Below are 20623 nucleotides of genomic sequence, written 5' to 3'. Positions count from 1 at the left end.
GGGGGGGATCCTCATCCAAAGCGCTGCATGGCAGCAGGGAAAGGCCACCACCACTGCGTGCACGTGTGCCACCGGTGGGGACAGTCGTGGCCCTGCAGAGCCACAGACACGTCTTGTGTGGTGCAAAGTCCAAGCGAGTGCCCAGAACTAGAGGAAAACACGGAGAATCCAGAGGGAATTCTCTCATTTCCAAGGGGTTTCAGATAACTGGCTGAGGCCAAGTCATGGTTTGGGTAAACTGATAAACCGCCACCCATCCCCTCTAAACCATCGAGGGTGTGGGGATGTGACCAGGAAAGGGGGTGCAGGGGGGACTGGGGCTTCCGGCTGGGCTGCTTGGGTGGCCATGAGCTCCAGAGCGTGTCGTGGAGGTGGGGACCAGGGGATGGGACCACAAACACGCAGGAATTCCAGCTCAGCAAACCTGCATTTCAAGTCCTTTAATGATTGCGTCACCGTTGTGCTGGACACGGAGCTGCCACTGGGCCCCTCGGCACCGGGCTCTGCACCCAAGCCCCGTGCAGACAGGTGGGACCCTCACTGGGTCCTGCCGTCACACTTGTCCCACGCCTGGGATGGGGACAGAGGTGTGCCAAGCGCTGCCACTTTGCTCCTTAGGGCTTGGGACGACCCCAGAGCAGTCCCCAGTGGGGACGGAGGCCTGTGGGGACAGCCACATCCCCAGCACGTGGCACAGGGTGGCCCCACAGGAGCCACCTCAGGGCCAGACACAACCGGAGAGGGTCCCATCGTTGGCACCATCCTGGCCAGAACCTCCTGGCTCCTTCCCCAGCGTCGAGGGGATCTCAGTCCTCTGCACCGTGGGGCTGGAGGGGCTGGGAGGTCCGTGCGTGACGGTGGTGATGCTAATCAGGGCCTGGCATAAACGAAGCAGACAGAGAAGAGCTCCCAGCACCGGTGCTTCTCACTGTTTATGGCAGAATTTGGCCACTGTCCGGGCTGCTGGTCCCCACTGCACCAGGACGGGGGTGGCACCGCAGGCTGGGTGACACCAGCCTGTGCCGGTGGCCAGATGAATCTGCGAGGAGGCAGAGCCAGCTCCGTGCCACTGGCGAGTCCCGGGGCTGCGGGGGGGTTCCCCGGGGGCTTCCCGGGGTGCCGGGCCGGCTCAGAGGGCCACGCAGCATGGGCGCTTCTCCGTCTGTGCCAGGGTCGTGCTCTCGGGGCTCTCGCTGGCCAGCGACACCGTGTTGCCTTGGCTGCTCCTCTGCTTCTGCTTCTGCACTTTGTGGAAGATTTCTGCAAAACAAGAGGTGCCGGCGGGGTCTGTGTGTCAGCCAAGGGCCCCCTGGGGAAGCAGGGACAGCTTTGAGCCTGCAGCCCCCATTGCTCGCGCTCCGGCCCCCCCTCGGCACGTCGGCAGCTCTCTTTACGCAGCGGAGGGGGAGAATTGGGGGGTGACAAGGGAGCAGCTCCCCCAAATTGCATCCCTGCGGTGCCTGGAGAACACCCTGCGCTTAGGCAATTTCCTCTTGCCCAACCTGGGATTAGTGCTTCGCCCCGTGTTGGGGCTGGCAGCGTGCTGGGCCGGGCTGGCTTGGCATGGCATGGCACGGCATGGCACCGCACACCTCGCTGCATTCCTGCCCCGACGCTGCCAGCTGCCACTCCTGGAGAGGTGCTCCTGGCCGAGCATCACCCCTCTCCCCGAGGTCCCCCCAGGTCCTTGTGGCCGGTTCAGCAGGGTGCTGGAGACGTTGAGTCAGGAGCTCAGGACAACAGGAAGGGGGACCTGGGATTATAGGGGGAGAAGGAGCCCCCAGGGCTTTGGGGATGCCCAAGGGCCGTGACAACAATGTCATGGGGTGCAGAGAGCGAAACGCCCAGCACAAAAGGCCGGAAACCAAACCAGCCAGAAAGACGACACCGAAACCAGCCCCAAAGAGCTCACGTGGAGCTCACGCGCTGCGTCTCTGCCCAGCCCTGCGTCCCCGGTGAGGGACCCTGCGATGCGCCGGTGCCCAGGACCCCACTGGTGCATGTACCCTTCAGGATGGTCTCGAACGCCTGCTCGACGTTGGTGGAGTCCAGCGCCGAGGTCTCGACAAACAACAGCCCGTTGTTGTCTGCAACGAGAGGAGTCCCCCAAGATGACGCAGACCCCGGCGAGGGCACGGCTCCGTTCTGGAGCCCCTTTAGAGACGTTCGGGTGCCCGCGTTGGGGCGGGTCCCTGCTCTCAGGGAGGTTCCCAAGCCCCCACCCCCGTGGCAGGGTGCCAGCCTGTACCTGCAAACATTTTCGCCTCCTCCATGGGCACCTCCCGAGCCTGCGCGAGGTCGGTTTTGTTCCCCACCAGCATGACGACGATGCTGGCCTCAGCGTGGTCGTACAGCTCCTTCAGCCAGCGGTCCACCACGTCGTACGTCTGGTGCTTGGTGATGTCAAAGACAACCAGGGCACCCACAGCCCCCCGGTAATACCTACGGGAGAACCTCACCATCACCCCACACTCCAGACACCCCCCACCCCCAGTATCCTCCCCCGTGGGGCTCAACAAGGGCGTCACCACCCCGGTACCAGGAGGAGCCCTGATTTTGGGCATCCCAGCCTTACGCAGAGGTGATGGCGCGGTACCGCTCCAGCCCGGCCGTGTCCCAGATCTGAGCCTTCACCACGGCGTCTCCCACCAGGATGGTGCGGGTGGAGAACTCCACGCCGATGGTGGTGCGACTGTCGTGGTTGAACTCATTGCGGGTGAAGCGGGACAGCAGGTTGGTTTTGCCCACCCCGGATTCCCCGATCAGGACGACTGCAGAAAGAAGGGAGAAAACCCCGTGGAGCTGTCGAGGAAGGGAGAGAGCTGCTCCAAGACACTTCACAGGAATTCAGATAACTCTTTCTGACCCGAGCCAGACCAGCCAGCAGCTCACTGCCTTGGCAGCGTTGGCAGCCGGGCCGCCCCAGCTGCTGGCATGGGGTGCAGGGGCATCCCCCATCGCCTGACGACCCCAGACCTGGGCACAGAGTTACACAGAGGTGTAACACCCGGCGTGGTCACTCCTTCAGCAAACGGGGCTCCTGTTCCTGCGTCACCAGCTCGCAGCCCCTCCAGTGCGGCCGAGCCCCCTTGGCTGAGCCCACCCCTGTCTGTTGGTGTGGCCCCAAGTGCTGTTCAGGGGGGTCACAGCTACCAGGCTCTGGGCAGCAGGAGCAGGGCAAGCCCTGGGTCACCCCATTGTGGTGGGAACCCAGCACTGGCAGCACCCCGGAGCCTGCCCACCTCCTCGCTGAGGTCCAACGGGGTCCGGCCGGTAGCACCCGGCAGAGACGCAGGACGCTGGGACCCTGTGCCCATGGAACTCAAGCCGGTGTCCCCGTTCCTCCAGCCCAGGTTTGACCCCCGCGTCCTCTGTGTGTGCCACCACCCAGGTCACCGCAGCAGAAGGACTTTTAAATGCCACTCTCGGGGGTTAATGGGCTCATGCGGGGTTTAGATCTCACACACTCAGCCCCAGTGTCTCAGCACCCCCCCCCCCCACGCTGGCAGTTCGCCCGGTGTCCCACGTGAGCTGCCATGGGGTGGACACGGGTCACCCTGTGCCTCCCTGGACCCCCATTCGCCAGCCCTGACTTCGCTGCCACCAGCCGGGGACGCGGCCGAGGCTGGTGCTCCCCGACCCCCCGCAGCTCCCAGCGCACACCAGAGCTGCAGGGATGTCAGCAACATCCTGGTTTGGGACACGGCAGCCCTGGGGGGGGGGGGACAACACCCCAATTCCCTCCCCGCAGCCCCTGGCCTCCTGCTCCACCCCTTTTGGGGAGGGGGGTTCACACCGAGCCCAGGACTCACCCTTGAAGACAAAGTTATAATCCTCCTCGGCGCTGCCCATGTCACCCCGCTGCCACCCGCCCTCGCTGCCGCCGCCGCTTGGTTTCCTCCTTCCCGCTGCAAAGCCTCGAGCAGAGGGTGCAGGGCGGGCCGGGCTCCCAGAGGCGCCGAGGGAGGGGATGGAAGGGACAAAGTTTCCTCTCTGCTGGGGAGCGAGCGGGAAGCGAGCGGAGTCTGGGGGAGCGAGCGGGGTCTGGGGGAGTGACGGCAAGGCCAGCCGGGTTGGCGGCGGAGCGCGGCCGGTTGACTCAAGGGGTGGGACTGGGTGTCGCAGCGCAGGTTGGGCAGGTAGTGTCACCCCTGGGACCGTCACGGGGTGGCCGGAGGAGGAGCCGGGGCCCGATCCTGGCTGCTGAGGCCAGCGCAGGCGTGGGGCAGGCCAGGGCGCCGTGGGCAGCTGGGCCAGCAGCTGAGCCCCCAGCTCAGCCCAGCACCAACCGCCTGCGAGCGCGTTTCCTCGCCTCTGCTGCCATCGTGTGAAAGCCGGGGAAACTGGGGGAGGGAAGGAGCACGCGCCCAGCCCCGCTACCCAGCGCAGGGGGGGCTCAGCTCCCCCTTGACACAAGCCCCTCACAGCCCCTGGGGTGACGACCCATCGCAGAGCTACGGGCACCCCCAGCCCGGCCCGGCATGTGTTCCCCCCCCAGCTCCTCCTTTTATTCGCAAGAGACACAAAAAGACACAAGCATCAAACACACTTTTATTCCCCCCTGTTTTTTTGCTCCCCCCACCTTATTTTTTAAGCAGGCCCAAGCTCCGGGATGCCCGCGGGGCTGCTCACCCCCCGCCCCACGCCGGTGATGGCCTTTGCACGGTGGCACCTCCAAGCTCAGGATGCGGCCACTTGCGTGAGCGGCTCCTCCAGGTACTGGACCAGCGCCTGCGCCTGCGAGCGGAGAGCGGCGTGAGCGCTACCGAGGCGGATTTTGCACCGCCCGCGTGCTTATTTTAATTTACGTGGCATTTTAGAGCCTTAAAAAGGTGTGGTGTGGCACCTGGGCTGGCACCGGGGACACAGGAGCTTCTGCAAGGAGGAAAGAGGCGTCCCAGGCACAGCAGCTTCCTCCACCGCTCCCACCCTCATCCTCAACAGCCCCTTCCCGTCCCACAGCGGGGACGCAGCCCTGCGGCCCTCTCGTCGTTGTCCCCCCCCCAGCATTACCTTGGCCTTCAGCATCCCGAATCCAACCGTCTCCTTCGCGTACATGCAGAGCAGCAGGTTTGCCACCCGCGTGATGGCCACTCGCCCCTCCTGCCCAGGGAGAAACAGCACCCATCGCACCCTCGGCTTGGCAGGGACCGCTGGCAGGGTCCCGGGGGACCCCCAGAGCCACGGCAGTGCCCGGGTTCCCGGGGAGGGGAGGGCAGCCCCCAGCCCCACGTACCATGCAGTCCATGAGGATGAATTTGAGGTTGTCCTCATTGAACGCCTGGTGCCCGTTCTTGTCGTAGGCCACCCAGATGTTGCTGGCGATGGCCGCGGTGACCCTGGCATCAGTGTCCCCGTAGCCCGAGTAGGCGAGCAAAGACCCCTCGTTGTTCAGCAGCCTGGAAATAACATTGGGGGGGGGGGGGAAACTGGTGCCTCTAAACCCACAAAACCCCACTGCAGTGCCAGAGCGAACCCCCCCCAGCGCTGCTCCCAGGACACCCCAGTTTTACCGGGGATTTTGGCAGGGGATGGGGGGCGCTTCAAAGCCAGGATGCTCTGGGGTGGCCCCAGTCGCGAGCGGGGCAGCGCGGGTCGGGGCACCGGGCTGGTGGGCACCGTGCACGTCCCCGGCACAGCCCCAGCACCCTCCATGCCCCTTGCAGGGTCCTTCACCCCCCTGGGGGGGACATTTCATAGAATCCCAGAATCCTCTCGGTTGGAAAAGCCCTTGAAGCTCCTCCAGCCCCACCATGAACCTCCCCCTGACCGTTCCCAACTCCACCAGATCCCTCAGCGCTGGCTCAACCCGACTCTTCGACCCCTCCAGGGATGGGGACTCCCCCCCTGCCCTGGGCAGCCCATTCCAACGCCCAACAACCCCTTCTGCAAAGAAATCCTTCCTAAGAGCCAGTCTGACCCTGCCCTGGCGCAGCTTGAGGCCATTCCCTCTTGGCCTGCCGCTGGGTCCTTGGCTCAAGAGACTCCTCCCCCCTCTCTGCACCCTCCTTTCAGGGAGTTGCAGAGGGCCAGGAGGTCTCCCCTCAGCCTCCTCTTCTCCACACTAAACCCCCCCAGGTCCCTCAGCCGCTCCTCCATTTTTTTTTTTTTAATTTTTAAAATTTTAAACCTTGGAGGACCGGGGGAAGAAAGCATCTCCTCTCCGCAGGAGGAGCGTTACCAGCTGCCCTGCAGCCCCCAGCACAGGGGTGGGGGCACCCCCCGTCGCCCCCCAGCCCCTACTCACAGGGTGCTCTGGACCCCGCCGGTGTTGGCCTGGCTCAGCACCTGCGTCAGGGCCTTGGGGCGCAGCATGGCCGCGCCGCCCCGCTCCGGCCCTGCGATGGCGGGGGAGGACGGAGCAGGCCTCGGCCGTCAGCGGGGCCATGCTCGGCCCGGAGCACGCTGGGACTTGTAGTCCCCGGCCCACGGTGGCCATGAGCCCTGCTGCGGGTGGCCCTGCCTCAGCGGCACCCAGCTCAGGGCGCAGCAGGGTGCAGCCGCCCAGGGGTGCGGGGTGAAGGGTGCTGGGAGCGGCCGGACACCCCCAAACGCCGCCCCGAGCGCTGCTGGTGGCACCGGGTGCTCCCGGGTCTGGATGAGCCTCGGCGAAAGGGCCGCGGCAGGGCGGGGGGGGCTAATGAGGGGGTGCAGGGTGGGTCCAGTTAATGAGGGGTGCAGGATGGATCCAGTTAATGAGGGGGTGCAGGATGGATCCAGTTAATGAGGGGGTGCAGGATGGATCCAGCTAATGAGGGGGGTGCAGGATGGATCCAGTTAATGAGGGGTGCAGGATGGATCCAGCTAATGAGGGGGGTGCAGGATGGATCCAGTTAATGAGGGGGTGCAGGATGGATCCAGCTAATGAGGGGGGTGCAGGATGGATCCAGTTAATGAGGGGTGCAGGATGGATCCAGCTAATGAGGGGGGTGCAGGATGGATCCAGTTAATGAGGGGTGCAGGGTGGATCCAGTTAATGAGGGGGTGCAGGATGGATCCAGTTAATGAGGGGGGTGCAGGATGGATCCAGTTAATGAGGGGGTGCAGGATGGATCCAGTTAATGAGGGGGGTGCAGGATGGATCCAGTTAATGAGGGGGTGCAGGATGGATCCAGTTAATGAGGGGTGCAGGATGGATCCAGTTAATGAGGGGGGTGCAGGGTGGATCCAGCTAATGAGGGGTGCAGGATGGATCCAGCTAATGAGGGGTGCAGGATGGATCCAGCTAATGAGGGGGTGCAGGATGGATCCAGCTAATGAGGGGTGCAGGATGGATCCAGCTAATGAGGGGGTGCAGGATGGATCCAGTTAATGAGGGGGTGCAGGATGGATCCAGTTAATGAGGGGTGCAGGGTGGATCCAGCTAATGAGGGGGTGCAGGATGGATCCAGCTAATGAGGGGTGCAGGATGGATCCAGCTAATGAGGGGGTGCAGGATGGATCCAGCTAATGAGGGGGTGCAGGATGGATCCAGCTAATGAGGGGTGCAGGATGGATCCAGCTAATGAGGGGGTGCAGGATGGATCCAGTTAATGAGGGGGTGCAGGATGGATCCAGTTAATGAGGGGTGCAGGGTGGATCCAGCTAATGAGGGGTGCAGGATGGATCCAGCTAATGAGGGGTGCAGGATGGATCCAGTTAATGAGGGGGTGCAGGGTGGATCCAGCTAATGAGGGGGTGCAGGGTGGATCCAGCTAATGAGGGGGTGCAGGATGGATCCAGCTAATGAGGGGGTGCAGGGTGGGTCCAGCTAATGAGGGGGGTGCAGGGTGGGTCCAGCTAATGAGGGGGGTGCAGGATGGATCCAGTTAATGAGGGGGGTGCAGGATGGATCCAGTTAATGAGGGGGTGCAGGATGGATCCAGTTAATGAGAGGGGTGCAGGGTGGATCCAGCTAATGAGGGGGTGCAGGATGGATCCAGCTAATGAGGGGGTGCAGGATGGATCCAGTTAATGAGAGGGGTGCAGGGTGGATCCAGCTAATGAGGGGGTGCAGGATGTATCCAGTTAATGAGGGGGTGCAGGATGGATCCAGTTAATGAGGGGTGCAGGGTGGATCCAGGTGTCGGACGGTGCCGCACGGACGTGGCTGACGAGCGGCTCTTGCCGGGCCCGGGGCACAGCGCGCAGACAGGCAGCGCCGCGGGCAGCCCCCCCGCCTCGCCGCCCCCCCGCCCCGGAAGGCCCCCGCGGCGCTGCCTCGTTCCGCCGCGCCGCCAGGGGGCGCTCGCGGCGGCGCGGGGGGGCGGGTGCCGCTCTTGGCGCGGCGGCGCGCGCCGCCTTTCTCTGGTGGCGGCCCGGGCTGGCGGGGCGGGCGGTGAAGATGGCGGAGCCGAGCGGCGGCGGGCCCGGCCCCGGCGGGGAGGGCGAGGCGGGGCTGGGCGGCCCCGGCGGGGCTCTCATCCGCGTCACGGTGAAGACCCCCAAGGACAAGGAGGAGATCGTCATCGCGGACGGCGCCTCCGTGCGCGAGGTGGGGGCAGGGGCGGGCCTGGGGGGTGTGGAGGGACGAGGGGGGCCTGGGGGGGCCTGACGTGGGGGTGAGGGACGGAGGGGACTTGGGGGGCGCTGGCTTTAGGGGGGTGACGGGTTGGGGAGCTCAGTGCGGGGGCGTTTTGGGGAGGGAGTTAGCCTCGGTGAGGGGGGGAGGACTTCCGAGGGGGAGTGAGGGAGCCGGGGGCCCTGAGAAGTGGGGGAACGTGGCTTTGGGTTGGGGGTGAGGGTTAGAGGGACTTGGGGGACTTTTGGAGACCTGGCTCTGGGTCGGGGAGAGCTGCGGGGGCTTGCAGGGCACCCCTGGCCTTTGAGGCCTTGCGGGAGCCGGGCTCTGAGGGAGCTGGGAGACCTGGGCAGGGGCGTAGGGGGAACCTTTGAGTGGGGAGCTGACACGAGAGCTGGGGAGAGGCCCGGGGGGCGGAGATGGTCCTGGGGAGAGGCTGTGGGTGGGTTCGTGGGTGTCGAAAACAGGGCGTTGTTGGGGACGTGGGAGGGGGTGTGTGTGAGGGGCTTGGCGAGTGGCTTTGTGGGGAGTGGTCGTGGGGAAAGGGAGCCTTGGGGTGGCTGGTGGCTGTGGGGAGAGGGGTGTGAAGGAGCGGGGTGTGGGGGGCTCGGCCTGTGGGCTGGGCTGTGCGGGGAGTGGGAGGGAAGGTGTTCCCTGGGCGGTTGGTAAGGGAAGGGTGCTGCGATGGGGAGGAGCGGCTCCGGGGGCAGAGCCGGATGGGGGTGTGTGGGGCTGCCTGTGGGGAGGCAGCTGGGGGTTGTGGGGGGGGTCTGGACGCGGGGAGGCAGATCCCTCGGGTGAGAGGAGAGGGGCTGGGCAAGTCTTTAGGGTGAAGGTCGGAGCGGAGGAAAGGGAACATCAGCCCACGTGTGGGCTGGGGGGTCTGCTCCTGCTCACAGGGCACGGTGGCGTGGGGTGAGCGGGAGGGGGCCGGAGTTTGCAAGGACTGGCTCAAGCTCTGTTGAAATGGCTGTGCCCACCGGGACAAGGTGTCATCGGCACGGCTCTCGCCTTCTTGCCGTGCTGCTGGGGTTTGGGCGTGAGGTTGTGCTGTGAAGGATCTGGTGGAGATCTCGGGGGAGCAGAGTTGTGGGGTAGGCAGGGGCTGTAGGACGTGTGGCCCTCCTGCTCCTTCCTGGTCGGCTCCTGAGAGCCCGTCGGTGTAAGCAGAATGTTAAGCCACAGCTTTGCGCAGGGGAGGGCACAAAGCTTTGCAGCCAGGATGACCTGGGGCTCAGGGCTGCGCTCTCCTGGGCGTTGTTTTTGAGGGTTCTGGTCCTCTGGGACAGGTGTGTGCTGCTTTTTTCCTCCTGGCCTTTTCCTCTTGTATTTCCTATAGTCTGTGGCTTCCAAATGCAAGGCTTTTTTTCCTCGCAAATCAACTTGGGAATGCCCTGCCTGGGCTAGCAATGACGATCTTATTGGCAGGTGTTAATCCCACCCCATCACACAGTAGAGAAGAGGTGTCCGTGTTATGTGGTGTGGCGTGCTCATAGGGAATTCAGTTGCAGAAATAGGAATTGGAGAAGACCTAGTTTATTTCCATTGGCTGATGAAGGATTGTTCCCTTTTCCATAGAGCTCTGTCCTGTATTAAATCAGAGTTGGGCTTTCCCTAGGAAAAAAATCAAATGAGCAGAGACAAAAACAGTTCAGTCATTCAGAGGATAAATGGTGTATTTGGATTAGACCTAAGAGACACACTTGATCTTGCTTTGGAAGCCATCAGCTCTAGTTGAGGTAATTGCTCCATTCTTTCTGAAATTTACTCCACATTTTGTAAGTGTAGAGCTTGTCTTTGGTTTTTTTTGTTTTTCTTAACGCCTCAGACATCCTCAGCAACTGAATTGGTACCTGCATGGGCTCCTTTTGGGTGAGGTGCTGAAGGACTGTCGGTTCTTTATGCTGTTTGCCTGGTGGATATGATATCTGGAGAATAAGCTTTAAATTTCTGGTCTTGGTCCTTTGCCTGAAAAATGCTTTGTTTGTTTTTCAGTTCAAAGAAGAGATTTCCAGGCGGTTTAAAGCCAAACAGGATCAGCTGGTTCTGATCTTTGCTGGGAAGATCCTGAAGGATGGAGACACGTTGAATCAACACGGGATCAAAGATGGGCTGACTGTACACTTGGTCATTAAGACTCCGCAGAAGTAAGAAACTGTTTCGTCTTGGGGGGCTGAGGGTAAACGAACGATGCGAATAAACGATGGGGGAGCGTTTCTGCTCTGTCGGGGACTGAAGCGGAGTAGTTGTGCGAGGCCTGAGCGCTGGGGCGGGTGCGGGCCCGGCAGCGGTGATCTGGCGGGAGAACTCGCCCTGCCGTGGCTTTGCTGTGGGGTTTATCGCTCAGCCTGTCTTTTCCCCGAGGTTACACAGCTGTGTAAGCGTGACAAGTACCTGACTCTTCTTAATCACAGCTCGTGTGTGTGGCTTCGTGTATTTGGAGCCCTTATAATTTAGTAATCTTGAAAGAACCCATTGGAACTTGATACTAGTTCTAACAAAGATAAGTTGCTGTTAACAGAAACTACCTTCCCCATGAATTTGTGTGGAAGTTGAAGCTAACGCCCCGGTTTTTCTTTCACTTCCTATCATGCGCTCAGCTCTAAGCCTGTGCTCACGGGTGCCGTGGGAGGCGCGCCGCGCCTGCAGAGCGCTGGCTGTAGGGCAGAACGGTGTTTCTGCGGGCAGGCGGGTGCTCCGCCTCGGTGGGGACGCTCAGCAGCGTGCTCGTTCGCTCGAGTGCTGCGGGTGTGCCCCGTGGTAGTTCGGACACGGTTCGCTTGTGTCCGTCTGCGCTGCGTAGCTCGGCCTGGGGGAAGGACTGAGCGCAGGGTTCGGCAGGGGTAGGCTTGGCCAGCGGAGCGCTGGGCGCAGGAGGTTCTTGGGAACAGTTGCTGTACTTCAGGCGCGGCCGCATCTTCTTGTTGATCTCGAAACCCCCTTCGCAACCGTTTTTGGGCTCCCTGCTGCAGTCTGATGGGGCTCCTGGTGAACTAACGGGGCTGCGTTTCTTTGTGCGGTTCTGCTGTCCCCTGGGAGAGCTGCCTTACTGGCTTAGTCAAGATTAGTGCGCTTTTTATTTCCCCCCCCTTTTTTTTTACAAAGACAAGCGTGTGTATTGTCAGCTTCTGCGGGAGGCCTCCCTCTGGATGCTGCCTCTCCAGGTAGCCTGATAGCCTGATGCTGTTTACCACTGTCTCCACAGCAAACTGCGGTACTTGTGAACCATTTCAAAGGGTAAACAAGAGATCTCTCCTGGGTTGCTCATTTTTTGTCCCGCTAATAGTCATAGATAAGTGCTTTCTGAAGACATTACAGCCTCTTCCTGTGCTGAGAGAAACCAAGTGACCTTTCTCCAGCTTCCTTCTTCCTTTTTTGTTCAGCTTCCTATTTGCATTGTTTCCACACTCTGCCTCCCTCTCGGTGGCTGCTGGTTTTCAGCAGCAGTCAGGTGAGTCTGGAAAGTGGACAGGGACCCTCAGGTTTGATTTTTAAAGTCCTAGAAATAAGAGTGATAGGGAAAAGGAGCTAGAGAAAGGGATCATTCTCGCCTTGGGGAAAAAAATAAATCAAGAAATTGTTCTTATTTACTTGTCAGTGGCATAATAGCATTATTTGAGGCAAGTAAAGTGAATTTTTGTGGTCTAATTTCATGTGAGAGCTCTTCAGCACTAGTCCGGGACACGCTGTCATGTCTGCAGATGCTTCAGAGAATCTTTAAATGTTCTCTTTCAAGTTCCTATAAAAATCCTGAGGAGGAACTGTGATTACAAGGTACTAGCTTGAGTTGGTTTACTCAATAAAGCTCATGTCCGGCATCTGCTGTGCTGTGGCTTATGGCACAGTATGTGCATGTGTGTATGAAAAGAAGCTCTGGTCAACTTTTTTTGGACGGAGGAGCCTTGCATGCGAAGTACAGCCAGTGGTAGAGATGTGAATTCATAGCCAAGGTGGCCAAAAACTTTCTGTAGCTTCATGGGACGGATGCTAGCTGCCTTGTGCCTCAGTTTCCCTCTCTGTAGAGTAATGCTGATATTATTTTTGCCCGCAGGAGCACTGATAGGAATATTCAGTGCATGGGAGGATTTGCAGAAAAGCAAATTCTTGTTTACCCCATGCACTAGCCCTGCTGTAACCTCCTGTGGTTTCTGTGGGAGCAGCAGGAGGATTTTCCTGTTTGGAGCAAACTCATTGCTCAAGGATATATAGCTGAGGTAAATAGTTCAGTGTGATTCAAGGAAGATACAACTCGGGGTAAGACCAGTCAAGCCACTTTGTGTGGGCCAGGATAAAATGTCAGGGGCTGTTACGCGTCAGGATGGAAAGCAGATTCCAGCAGATGGAAGGTGTCTGGGAGCACGGCTGGGCAGGTGGGAACGGAGGCAGCCGGGGCTGCCGTGGGGACAACGGGTGCGAAGGGAGGCGCGGTCAGCGTGGGGTGCCCCGTCCTGCGTCCCCCGCAGAGGACTCTGCTCACTGTTCCTGAATCGCAGGGGTTTAATGCTGCCTTTTGTTTCTTTCCAGGGTCCAAGATTCAACATCTGCTGCTTCTGCCCCCAATGCTGCTTCTGCCCCCGCTGCAACCCCTTCTTCTCCCGCTGCCCCATCTCAGCCTTCCACATCCAGCAGCGCCGTTCCCGACGCAGGCAGCGGCAGCCGACGGAGCAGCGGCTCAGGGACCATGGGAGGTCCTGGCGACGGAGGCCCTAATAGTGCTACATCCCTCCTGTGTAAGTGATGGCTGTGAGGTGGAGTGACACGAAAGAAGAATTTCCTAGGATTAGACCAAGGAGTTGGGGTTCTTGACCCCCATAGTCGTCTCTGCTTGCTGTGGGCTTTGCATGAGTCGCTTCCACCGGAACACCTCGGTTTCCCTGCTCAGGATGATGCCGAAGCCCTTAGTGAAGCGTGTGCAGGGGGTGTCCTCCCTCCGAGCTGGCCGCCGTGGGAATCTAGGACACCCCTCGAGTAGTGTGGGAGCAGTTCAGCTGATGCGCTTGTCCTCTTTTTGCAGCTGCCGACAGTTACTGACTCACGCCTCTCTCCCCGTGTGTTGTTCCCTCTCCAGCTGGCTTTGGCGGCATCACTGGGCTGGGCAACCTTGGGATGGGCTCTGCCAACTTCATGGAGCTCCAGCAGCAGATGCAGCGGCAGCTGATGTCCAACCCGGAGATGCTTTCTCAGATCATGGAGAATCCCTTGGTGCAGAACATGATGTCTAACCCTGACCTCATGAGACAGATGATCATGGCCAATCCCCAGATGCAGCAGCTCATGGAGCGAAATCCAGAGATAAGCCACATGCTGAATAACCCGGAGCTCATGAGGCAGGTGAGTCAGCACACCACGGCCTGTTCAAAGCATGTTGAGGAGCATCTTTGTGGACCAGCTTCTGTGTCTGCTCTCCAAAGGGAGTGTGTGAGTGCCAGATTGGTGATTTTAAAGATCTCTTCCTGCTGTAAGCTCCCCACAAACAGATGGTGGTCTTGAGTTATGTGAATACTGATTGCTCAACCCACGTACTTGCAACTCTTATCTCCCTTTCAGGGCTATTGAATCCGTCGTGTGTTGGGCAAAAAAGGATGCTGGGATCATCCTGGTGTGCTGCGTAGAAGGCTACTGTGTTCTGGTTCAGGAATGGGAGTAAAAGCAGTCATGGAGAAGTGAAGCTACTGCAAAAGCTTTTTGTTTCTCTCCATTTCTCTCGATTAGATTAAGTATAGACTACAGAGCTGTGCAGTCAGTATTTTACTACCTATGTCAGCGGAGAGCAGTAGTCGTAGGCCGGGATCCTAGAGGTCTCGGTTTTCTGTACAGTCCCAGCACAGAGCAGACCCGTGTCCTAGAGGACTGGCTGTCTGCAAGACCGGAGGTTCATCGGAAGGGAAGCGTAAGGGACGAGTGAGTTTGAGTGTTAGACAGCCCTTGACAGGACTCTGCCGTTCCCCCTGGAAGACTTGTCAGGAGAGCTTTCAGGGTTGTTGCTGAGTGAGCCTAATTTCCATCTGCTTCTCAGTTATCTTTCTTTCAACCGTGTCGGCCATACATGAAATTCCAGAGCTGCAGAACTAAATTGTGAATGATCCGTACTTAAGCAGCTCCTCAAATGAGATCTGGATGTTCCTTGTGCAGGGGAGACCCATCAGAAGTTTGGAGTGGGTGAATTTCTTGGTTTTCTTGAAATGGGAAGGATCTAGTCTCTTCCACCTTCTCAGTTTTTGAATGCAGTCCATCTACTTTGAGTGGGAACATATGGGTGTTAAATGTTTGGATGTCCTGATCCTGCTTAGAAACAAAACAATCTCATCCAGCTGAATTGAGGTTGAGAAGGAAGAGAGCTGAGCAAGGATGGGAGGAGCCAGGATCCTTGGGCTCTCTTTGCTTGGATAAATGATCTCTCTGCTCTCTGGCTGTGAAACGGGTTTAATTATACTCTTTCTTCTGGGAGCAGAGACTTAACTCTTTCAGTGCTTGGCTGGTAGATCATCAGAATATCACTGGGCTGCTAACCAGTCTCTTGATCCAGTCCAGTCTTCCATGGTGCACATGGGCCTGAGCTTTCCACGTTTTCCTCCTTCTCCCAGACAATGGAATTGGCTCGTAACCCTGCCATGATGCAGGAGATGATGCGGAACCAGGACCGTGCTTTGAGTAACCTCGAGAGCATTCCAGGAGGATACAACGCCCTGCGCCGGATGTACACGGACATCCAGGAGCCCATGTTTAGTGCAGCCAGGGAGCAGGTATTGGGGTGTAGCGTGCTGCGCGTGGGAAAGGGGCCTTTCCCTGACCCCCACACTCCCAGGGCAGCCTTCCCAAAGCCTGGCTGGTCCTCCCCTCCTGCTCTAGGTGGTGAATGCAGCCACTAGCAGGAGAACGTGGGGCGGTGCCTGCACCTGCTTTTCTGACACGCTTTGGGGTATCTGAGCAGAGGCCTGCCCTCGCCCCGTTGGTCTCCAGGCAGGCTGGATGCCAGCCATCGCCCATGTGAAGGCCCCGTGGCTTCGTTAGCGCAGCCCTCTGCTCTCAGCCTGGCTCACTGTATTAGCTCAAGCCTGACGCCTTTGGATTGGAGCTGGCTGAGCTCCAGCTGGCTCAAAGCACAGGAGGAGTGAGCGCAGGTCTGTCTGCAAAAGGCTGTGCAGACATACTCCAGTCTAGCATTACCTACTGGTATGTCCGGGTGCTGATTTTACATGGATGTTTTGAAGCTCTGCATTCGGGAGCCAAATCTAGGGCCGGGGCCACTTCTTGAGCCTGGTCTTTTTCTGAGTGAGGTGTGTTGTGGATTAGAGATTTCTCAGGAGGCAAATTACAGCGTGTGTTTAGCCAGTTCTGGACCTGGATGAACACGATCAGCCCTTCCCTAGCTCGTACAGCGGTGGGATTAGCCCGACATTCTCTGCTGGGGCTAACTGATTACGGCTATTTCTCTTTTTTTTTTTTTTTTCTAGTTTGGCAACAATCCTTTCTCTTCCTTGACGGGGAATTCTGATAGCTCAAGCTCTCAGCCTTTGCGGACGGAGAACAGAGAGCCGTTGCCGAACCCCTGGAGCCCCACACCCCCTGCTTCCCAGAGCCAGGCGCCCAGCAGCGAAGGGAGCACTGGCTCGGCGACCACCCAAAGCACACCGACTGTATCCAACCCCTTTGGGCTGAATGCTGCGAGCATCGGGGCTGGTACGTAAGCGAGAGGAGCCAGAGGGGGAGAGAGGAACCGGAGGGTGCTGCTGACTGAACAGGTCACCCAGGCTTCCTTGGAGGGCGGTTCCCTCTGGCATCTGGGTGCCTGTCCGTGGCTGCTCGCCAGATGAATGATTGTAGCCCAGTTGTAAGCACAAATGGGTTATTTCTGGTGTTACTGATGTCCCTGCAGCCCTCAAGAGCATGGGAGAGTGGCAGGCAAAGCGCTACCACGGCTGTCCACAGCCATGTTCACTCTTGGCCAGGGGATGAAGTAAAGGCATCGCTGTTCTACGTCACGTTGTATTTCAGGCACTGCAGCAGTGCTCAGGCTTGTAAGGGCCTTTCCTTTGTCTTCTCTTCCCTTTCCCCTTGCAGGCATGTTTAACAGTCCAGAGATGCAAGGACTCCTGCAGCAGATTTCTGAAAACCCTCAGCTGATGCAGAACATGATCTCCGCTCCTTACATGCGGAGCATGATGCAAACTCTTGCCCAGAACCCGGACTTTGCAGCACAGGTAAAAGTGTTGCAGTTGTCTTCTGTTGTCAGACAGGCCATGAGCACAGTGCGTGTGAGACCGGTCTGCTTCTATCGCTGGAGCGGTTCCTCTTGCAGAAACCAGAGAGCTGAGTTGAACGTAGATGGTTTTGTTGTATTTCTCGGTAGCTTGAAGGCAGTCGCCGTACTGAACCCTGTGTCTTAGCAGAGTCCCTAACAAGAAAGGTGGCTTTCAAAGGGACTTGGGAATGGCCCTTCTCTTTGCGGTCAAGTGGCCCCTGTTCCACGCTGCTGCCAGGAATTGAGCTGTCCTGTTTCAGTTCCCACGAGCAGGGGAATATGTTGAAAGCCCAGGGAGGGAGTCAGCGACATGACTGACTTGTTCTTTGTGGCTTAGTTACGTAGGGTTTAACAGCCCAGTGGCAGCAACCCTCTGACCCTACCTACGTGTGCTGTCTCTTGCTAGATCATGGTAAATGTCCCCCTCTTTGCTGGGAATCCACAGCTTCAAGAACAGCTCCGCCTTCAGCTCCCTGTCTTCCTGCAGCAGGTAAAGGCCCCTGTCTGGCCCTGTGCTGCTCTCAGCCCCTGGGCTCCAGAGCTTTTCCATCCTCTGTAGGAAAGGGAGTATCTTGGCTGCTTGGTCAAGTGGACTAGGAAGCATGTGGGCTTGGGTGGTGTGGGCTGTGAAAGAAAGGGGATTGCACTGGGGAGAGAGAAAGGAAGAGCTTGTTTAGACAAGGCAGTCTAAATTAAGTAATCTAAATTACCTAAAGGTGGACTTCAAATTAGAGTAGTTAAGCTACATGAAACCCCTGTGTGACAGTCTCACTGTAATGAGTTTACAAAAATTAAAACAGCTAATTGTGCTAGAGCAGCTGGTTCACTGAGGTAAATCAAATAAAATGGCTTTAATTCCAAAGGCATGTGCCCCCAGTTCTAATCTGATTCACCTAGTTCATTTAGGAAATTTGATCTAAACTCTCTGAGTATCTCTAGATGAGCCCTGCAGTCTGGAGACTCAAAGGAGGAACCAGACTCTCAGGTTCGCTCTGGCTGCAGGGCGAGAGGCGCAGCTCTGTGCTGATTGTTGTTCCCGTTGAAAGCTGGTGGATCTCTGCCTGCCAAAGCTCGCGCTGGTTGGTACCGCTGTGTCTCTTTGCCTTTGTTCCCAGATGCAGAACCCAGACTCCCTCTCCATTCTCACCAACCCCCGCGCCATGCAGGCGCTCCTCCAGATCCAGCAGGGACTCCAGACGCTGCAAACGGAGGCCCCAGGACTAGTGCCAAGGTAATAAGCTCTTTCGAGTGGGTTTCTGCAGGCAGAGCTGACATGCTTGGGACCAGCAGGCAGACTGGCTGTTGATTCATTGAGATCTGCTCAGGGCACTCTCGTGGGGACTCTGTGTGCGCCTGCAGGCCTCTGAGCTCCAGCTAATTAGCGCTTTCTGCTTGCCTGTACTTCACATGGGAAGTCCTTGACCCTTTCTTTTTGGAGGAAAGGTTTGGAAACCACCTGGTCCCTCCCCCATCTTTTGTTTGCCTTATTCAGTATTGGCTGAACTCAAGAATTTTTATCTCTGGAGAGCAGTGTGAGATGCGCAGCCAGGAGGTTGGGTGGGTACGCTGGGACAGACTGGTCTGCCGGCAGCCCTCGGGCCTTCTGCTCTCCGACAGCGCGGGCCGTGCTCAGTCTCTGCGGTTCCTTTCAGGCCTGTGCCTCTGTTAGGATTCCTTAATCCCTGCGCCTCGTGTGACCAGGATACAAATGCAGCCGGTTTAATTTACAAAGCTGTCCTGCAGCGAGGGCCAGCCTGGCAGAGCCCGCTGGTTACGGTGCTGCCCAGCTCTGGGGGGACACCCAGAAGTGCCAGCTCACCTCTGAGCACACCCTGCCTTCCTCCACAGCCTCGGCTCCTTCGGCATGCCTCGAATGCCCCCGTCCTCCACAGGAGGAAGCACAATCCCGGAGAACCCCGTTCCCTCCGCTTCGACGCCGGCCAGTGCCTCTCCAGCTGGGGGTGGTAACCCCCAACAGCAGCTCATGCAGCAGATGATCCAGCTGCTGGCCGGAGGAAGCTCTCAAGTACGTAACGCCCAGCTGCGCGTGCGCTCCTGGGGAGGGACGTCTCCAGGGTGAGCTAGAGGTTGTCCCGATCCCACCCCCCTCTAGGGATCTCCCCAGCAGGTTTCTCTTGACTGTGGTGCTTTATGCCAAGTTTGGTGTCTCAGGCTGGCTAGTTCTTCGGGGTGTAGTAGCCCTTGGCAGAGCTTTGGAGCTGAGTGCCAGGGATCGGTCGGTGTGAGGTTCATGGTTGGACTAGATGATCTTCAAGGTCTTTTCCAACCGAGATGATTCTGTGATCGTTGTCTCGGCGCTGGTGTCACCGTAGGTACGGAACTGGGACTAACCGCCTGCTGTGCCAAAGCCCGTGGCACTGTGGGGCGGTGGGTGATGCCACTAAACGGAGCCTGGGACGCCTAAAGCTGAGCTCAGAGTCCCTGCCCCTATTGGATGTTGATCTCTGCTGTCTGACTGAGGTCTTTGTCCTTTCCCTCTGCAGGCGCAGAGTCCTGAAGTGCGATTCCAACAGCAGCTGGAGCAGCTGAACGCCATGGGCTTCATTAACCGTGAGGCCAACCTCCAGGCACTTATTGCCACTGGTGGAGACATCAATGCAGCTATTGAGAGACTGCTGGGCTCCCAGCCTTCCTAAACTCTTGTCATGCTGCCCCACAGACGTCAGCACATGCATCCATACACATGCACAGGGGGATCTTTCAGGAAAGCCCACCATCATTTTCATATCTGACAGCTGTCCATGTATTTAAAACAAAAAGATACAGCTTAACCCCTGACCTTCCTACTAAGTTAAGATTTCATGTTGAAATGCTCTTTAACTGGCTTGTATGTGGATTCCAGTTCTCATCGTGGCCACAGAGACTTCAGATGTGTATTTTTTCCTAAATATGCCCTCTGTCTCAGACACTCTTCTCTCTCTCTCTAGATGGTAGAGGCGATACTTCTAGTTACTTACCTGAATGATTGTGTTTTGAGTAGCTTGATTTTAACTGTACATGATTCCCTCCCCTAGCCCTCCTTTCAGGCAAATATTTAAAACTTGAGCCAATTCAGGTTTTGGTTATTTCTCCCAGCATCTTATCGATAATGGATCAAAAGAAAAATTGAAATGACCTGAAAATTTCTGATGTCATTTGTCTTGATGTTCCATTGGATGAACTGAGCCTGTGTCCCTTGCACACAGGTGCCTCTGATCTCCTGGTAGAGGGTTAATGTGCATGAAAACTACATTTGAAGTGTGGCCTCTTTACACTCTTGGGATGGTGTAAAGGAGCCTCGATGCCTTCCGGGATCAGGCTTGCTGTTCTTGAACTTGAGTTGAAAGTGCCGTGCAGAAGAACGTGTTTGAAAGGTGTGTTTCTGCCCAAGCAATTTAGTTCTCGCGCAGTGGTGTCAGGGGTTTGTTGACTCTTGTGCTCAGTAGGCTCGTTTCTGAAAGTGTAAAAACAAAAAAGGAAATTGAAAAATCACGATCTTTTCGCTTCACTGGAAAATGCTGAAGTTCATGTTCTTTCCAGTTTAGATCCATCCTCCATTCCCCCCCCCACCCCCCCCATTTTGGTGTGTTTGAATGTTACGACTCTCCAAGAAACTCCCCGAGGACCAGCAGGGTGATACTTTCCCAAGAGCCTCCATGGCTGTGTAATTTGCATACCATTTTTATCAAAGAAAAATAAATGCGCACAACCATCTGTCTCCCTGCACTCCATGTATCTTCCTTGATTGCCACACCTCAGCTGATTGAGTTCCCCTAGTTCCTTGTAATTAATCTGTCTTGTCCCCTGCGCTTACCTCGTGCAGACGGTGAGGGGGGGTCGTGCAACCTCCCCACCTGGCCGGGCTTCCTTCCCTCTTGCGG

The 20623-nt window shown here is 57.9% G+C and overlaps 3 protein-coding genes across 4 annotated transcripts; 1 reads left to right on the top strand and 2 right to left on the bottom strand.

The window, feature by feature from the left end:
* Window positions 1–418: 418 nt before the first annotated feature.
* On the bottom strand, window positions 419–4084 carry RAB25 (RAB25, member RAS oncogene family). The gene is made up of 5 exons (XM_074809243.1): window positions 3813–4084; window positions 2576–2771; window positions 2249–2442; window positions 2007–2087; window positions 419–1260 (listed from the first exon to the last, which is right to left on the bottom strand). The coding sequence occupies exons 1-5, from the start codon at window positions 3850–3852 to the stop codon at window positions 1130–1132; spliced, it is 642 nt and encodes a 213-aa protein (XP_074665344.1). The 5' UTR covers window positions 3853–4084; the 3' UTR covers window positions 419–1129.
* Window positions 4085–4531: 447 nt separating this feature from the next.
* LAMTOR2 (late endosomal/lysosomal adaptor, MAPK and MTOR activator 2) lies at window positions 4532–6391 on the bottom strand. Its single transcript, XM_074809282.1, has 4 exons — window positions 6248–6391; window positions 5237–5399; window positions 5014–5103; window positions 4532–4737 (listed from the first exon to the last, which is right to left on the bottom strand). The coding sequence occupies exons 1-4, from the start codon at window positions 6313–6315 to the stop codon at window positions 4681–4683; spliced, it is 378 nt and encodes a 125-aa protein (XP_074665383.1). The 5' UTR covers window positions 6316–6391; the 3' UTR covers window positions 4532–4680.
* Window positions 6392–8298: 1907 nt separating this feature from the next.
* On the top strand, window positions 8299–20460 carry UBQLN4 (ubiquilin 4). Of its 2 annotated transcripts, XM_074809291.1 has the most exons (11): window positions 8299–8473; window positions 10496–10647; window positions 13025–13230; window positions 13569–13831; window positions 15085–15243; window positions 15955–16180; window positions 16562–16701; window positions 17149–17232; window positions 17858–17973; window positions 18591–18768; window positions 19247–20460. In XM_074809291.1, the coding sequence occupies exons 1-11, from the start codon at window positions 8324–8326 to the stop codon at window positions 19397–19399; spliced, it is 1827 nt and encodes a 608-aa protein (XP_074665392.1). In that variant the 5' UTR covers window positions 8299–8323; the 3' UTR covers window positions 19400–20460. The 2 variants fall into 2 exon arrangements, with proteins under 2 accessions (XP_074665392.1, XP_074665393.1); XM_074809292.1 differs by lacking the exon at window positions 17149–17232.
* The last annotated feature ends 163 nt before the right edge of the window (window positions 20461–20623 follow it).

This window comes from Strix aluco, chromosome 30 (assembly GCF_031877795.1).
Source record: "Strix aluco isolate bStrAlu1 chromosome 30, bStrAlu1.hap1, whole genome shotgun sequence".
Classification (NCBI taxonomy): Eukaryota; Metazoa; Chordata; class Aves; order Strigiformes; family Strigidae; genus Strix; species Strix aluco.
The sequence above is the reverse complement of the archived record's forward strand: the minus strand, read 5'-3'. Positions and strand labels throughout refer to the sequence as shown.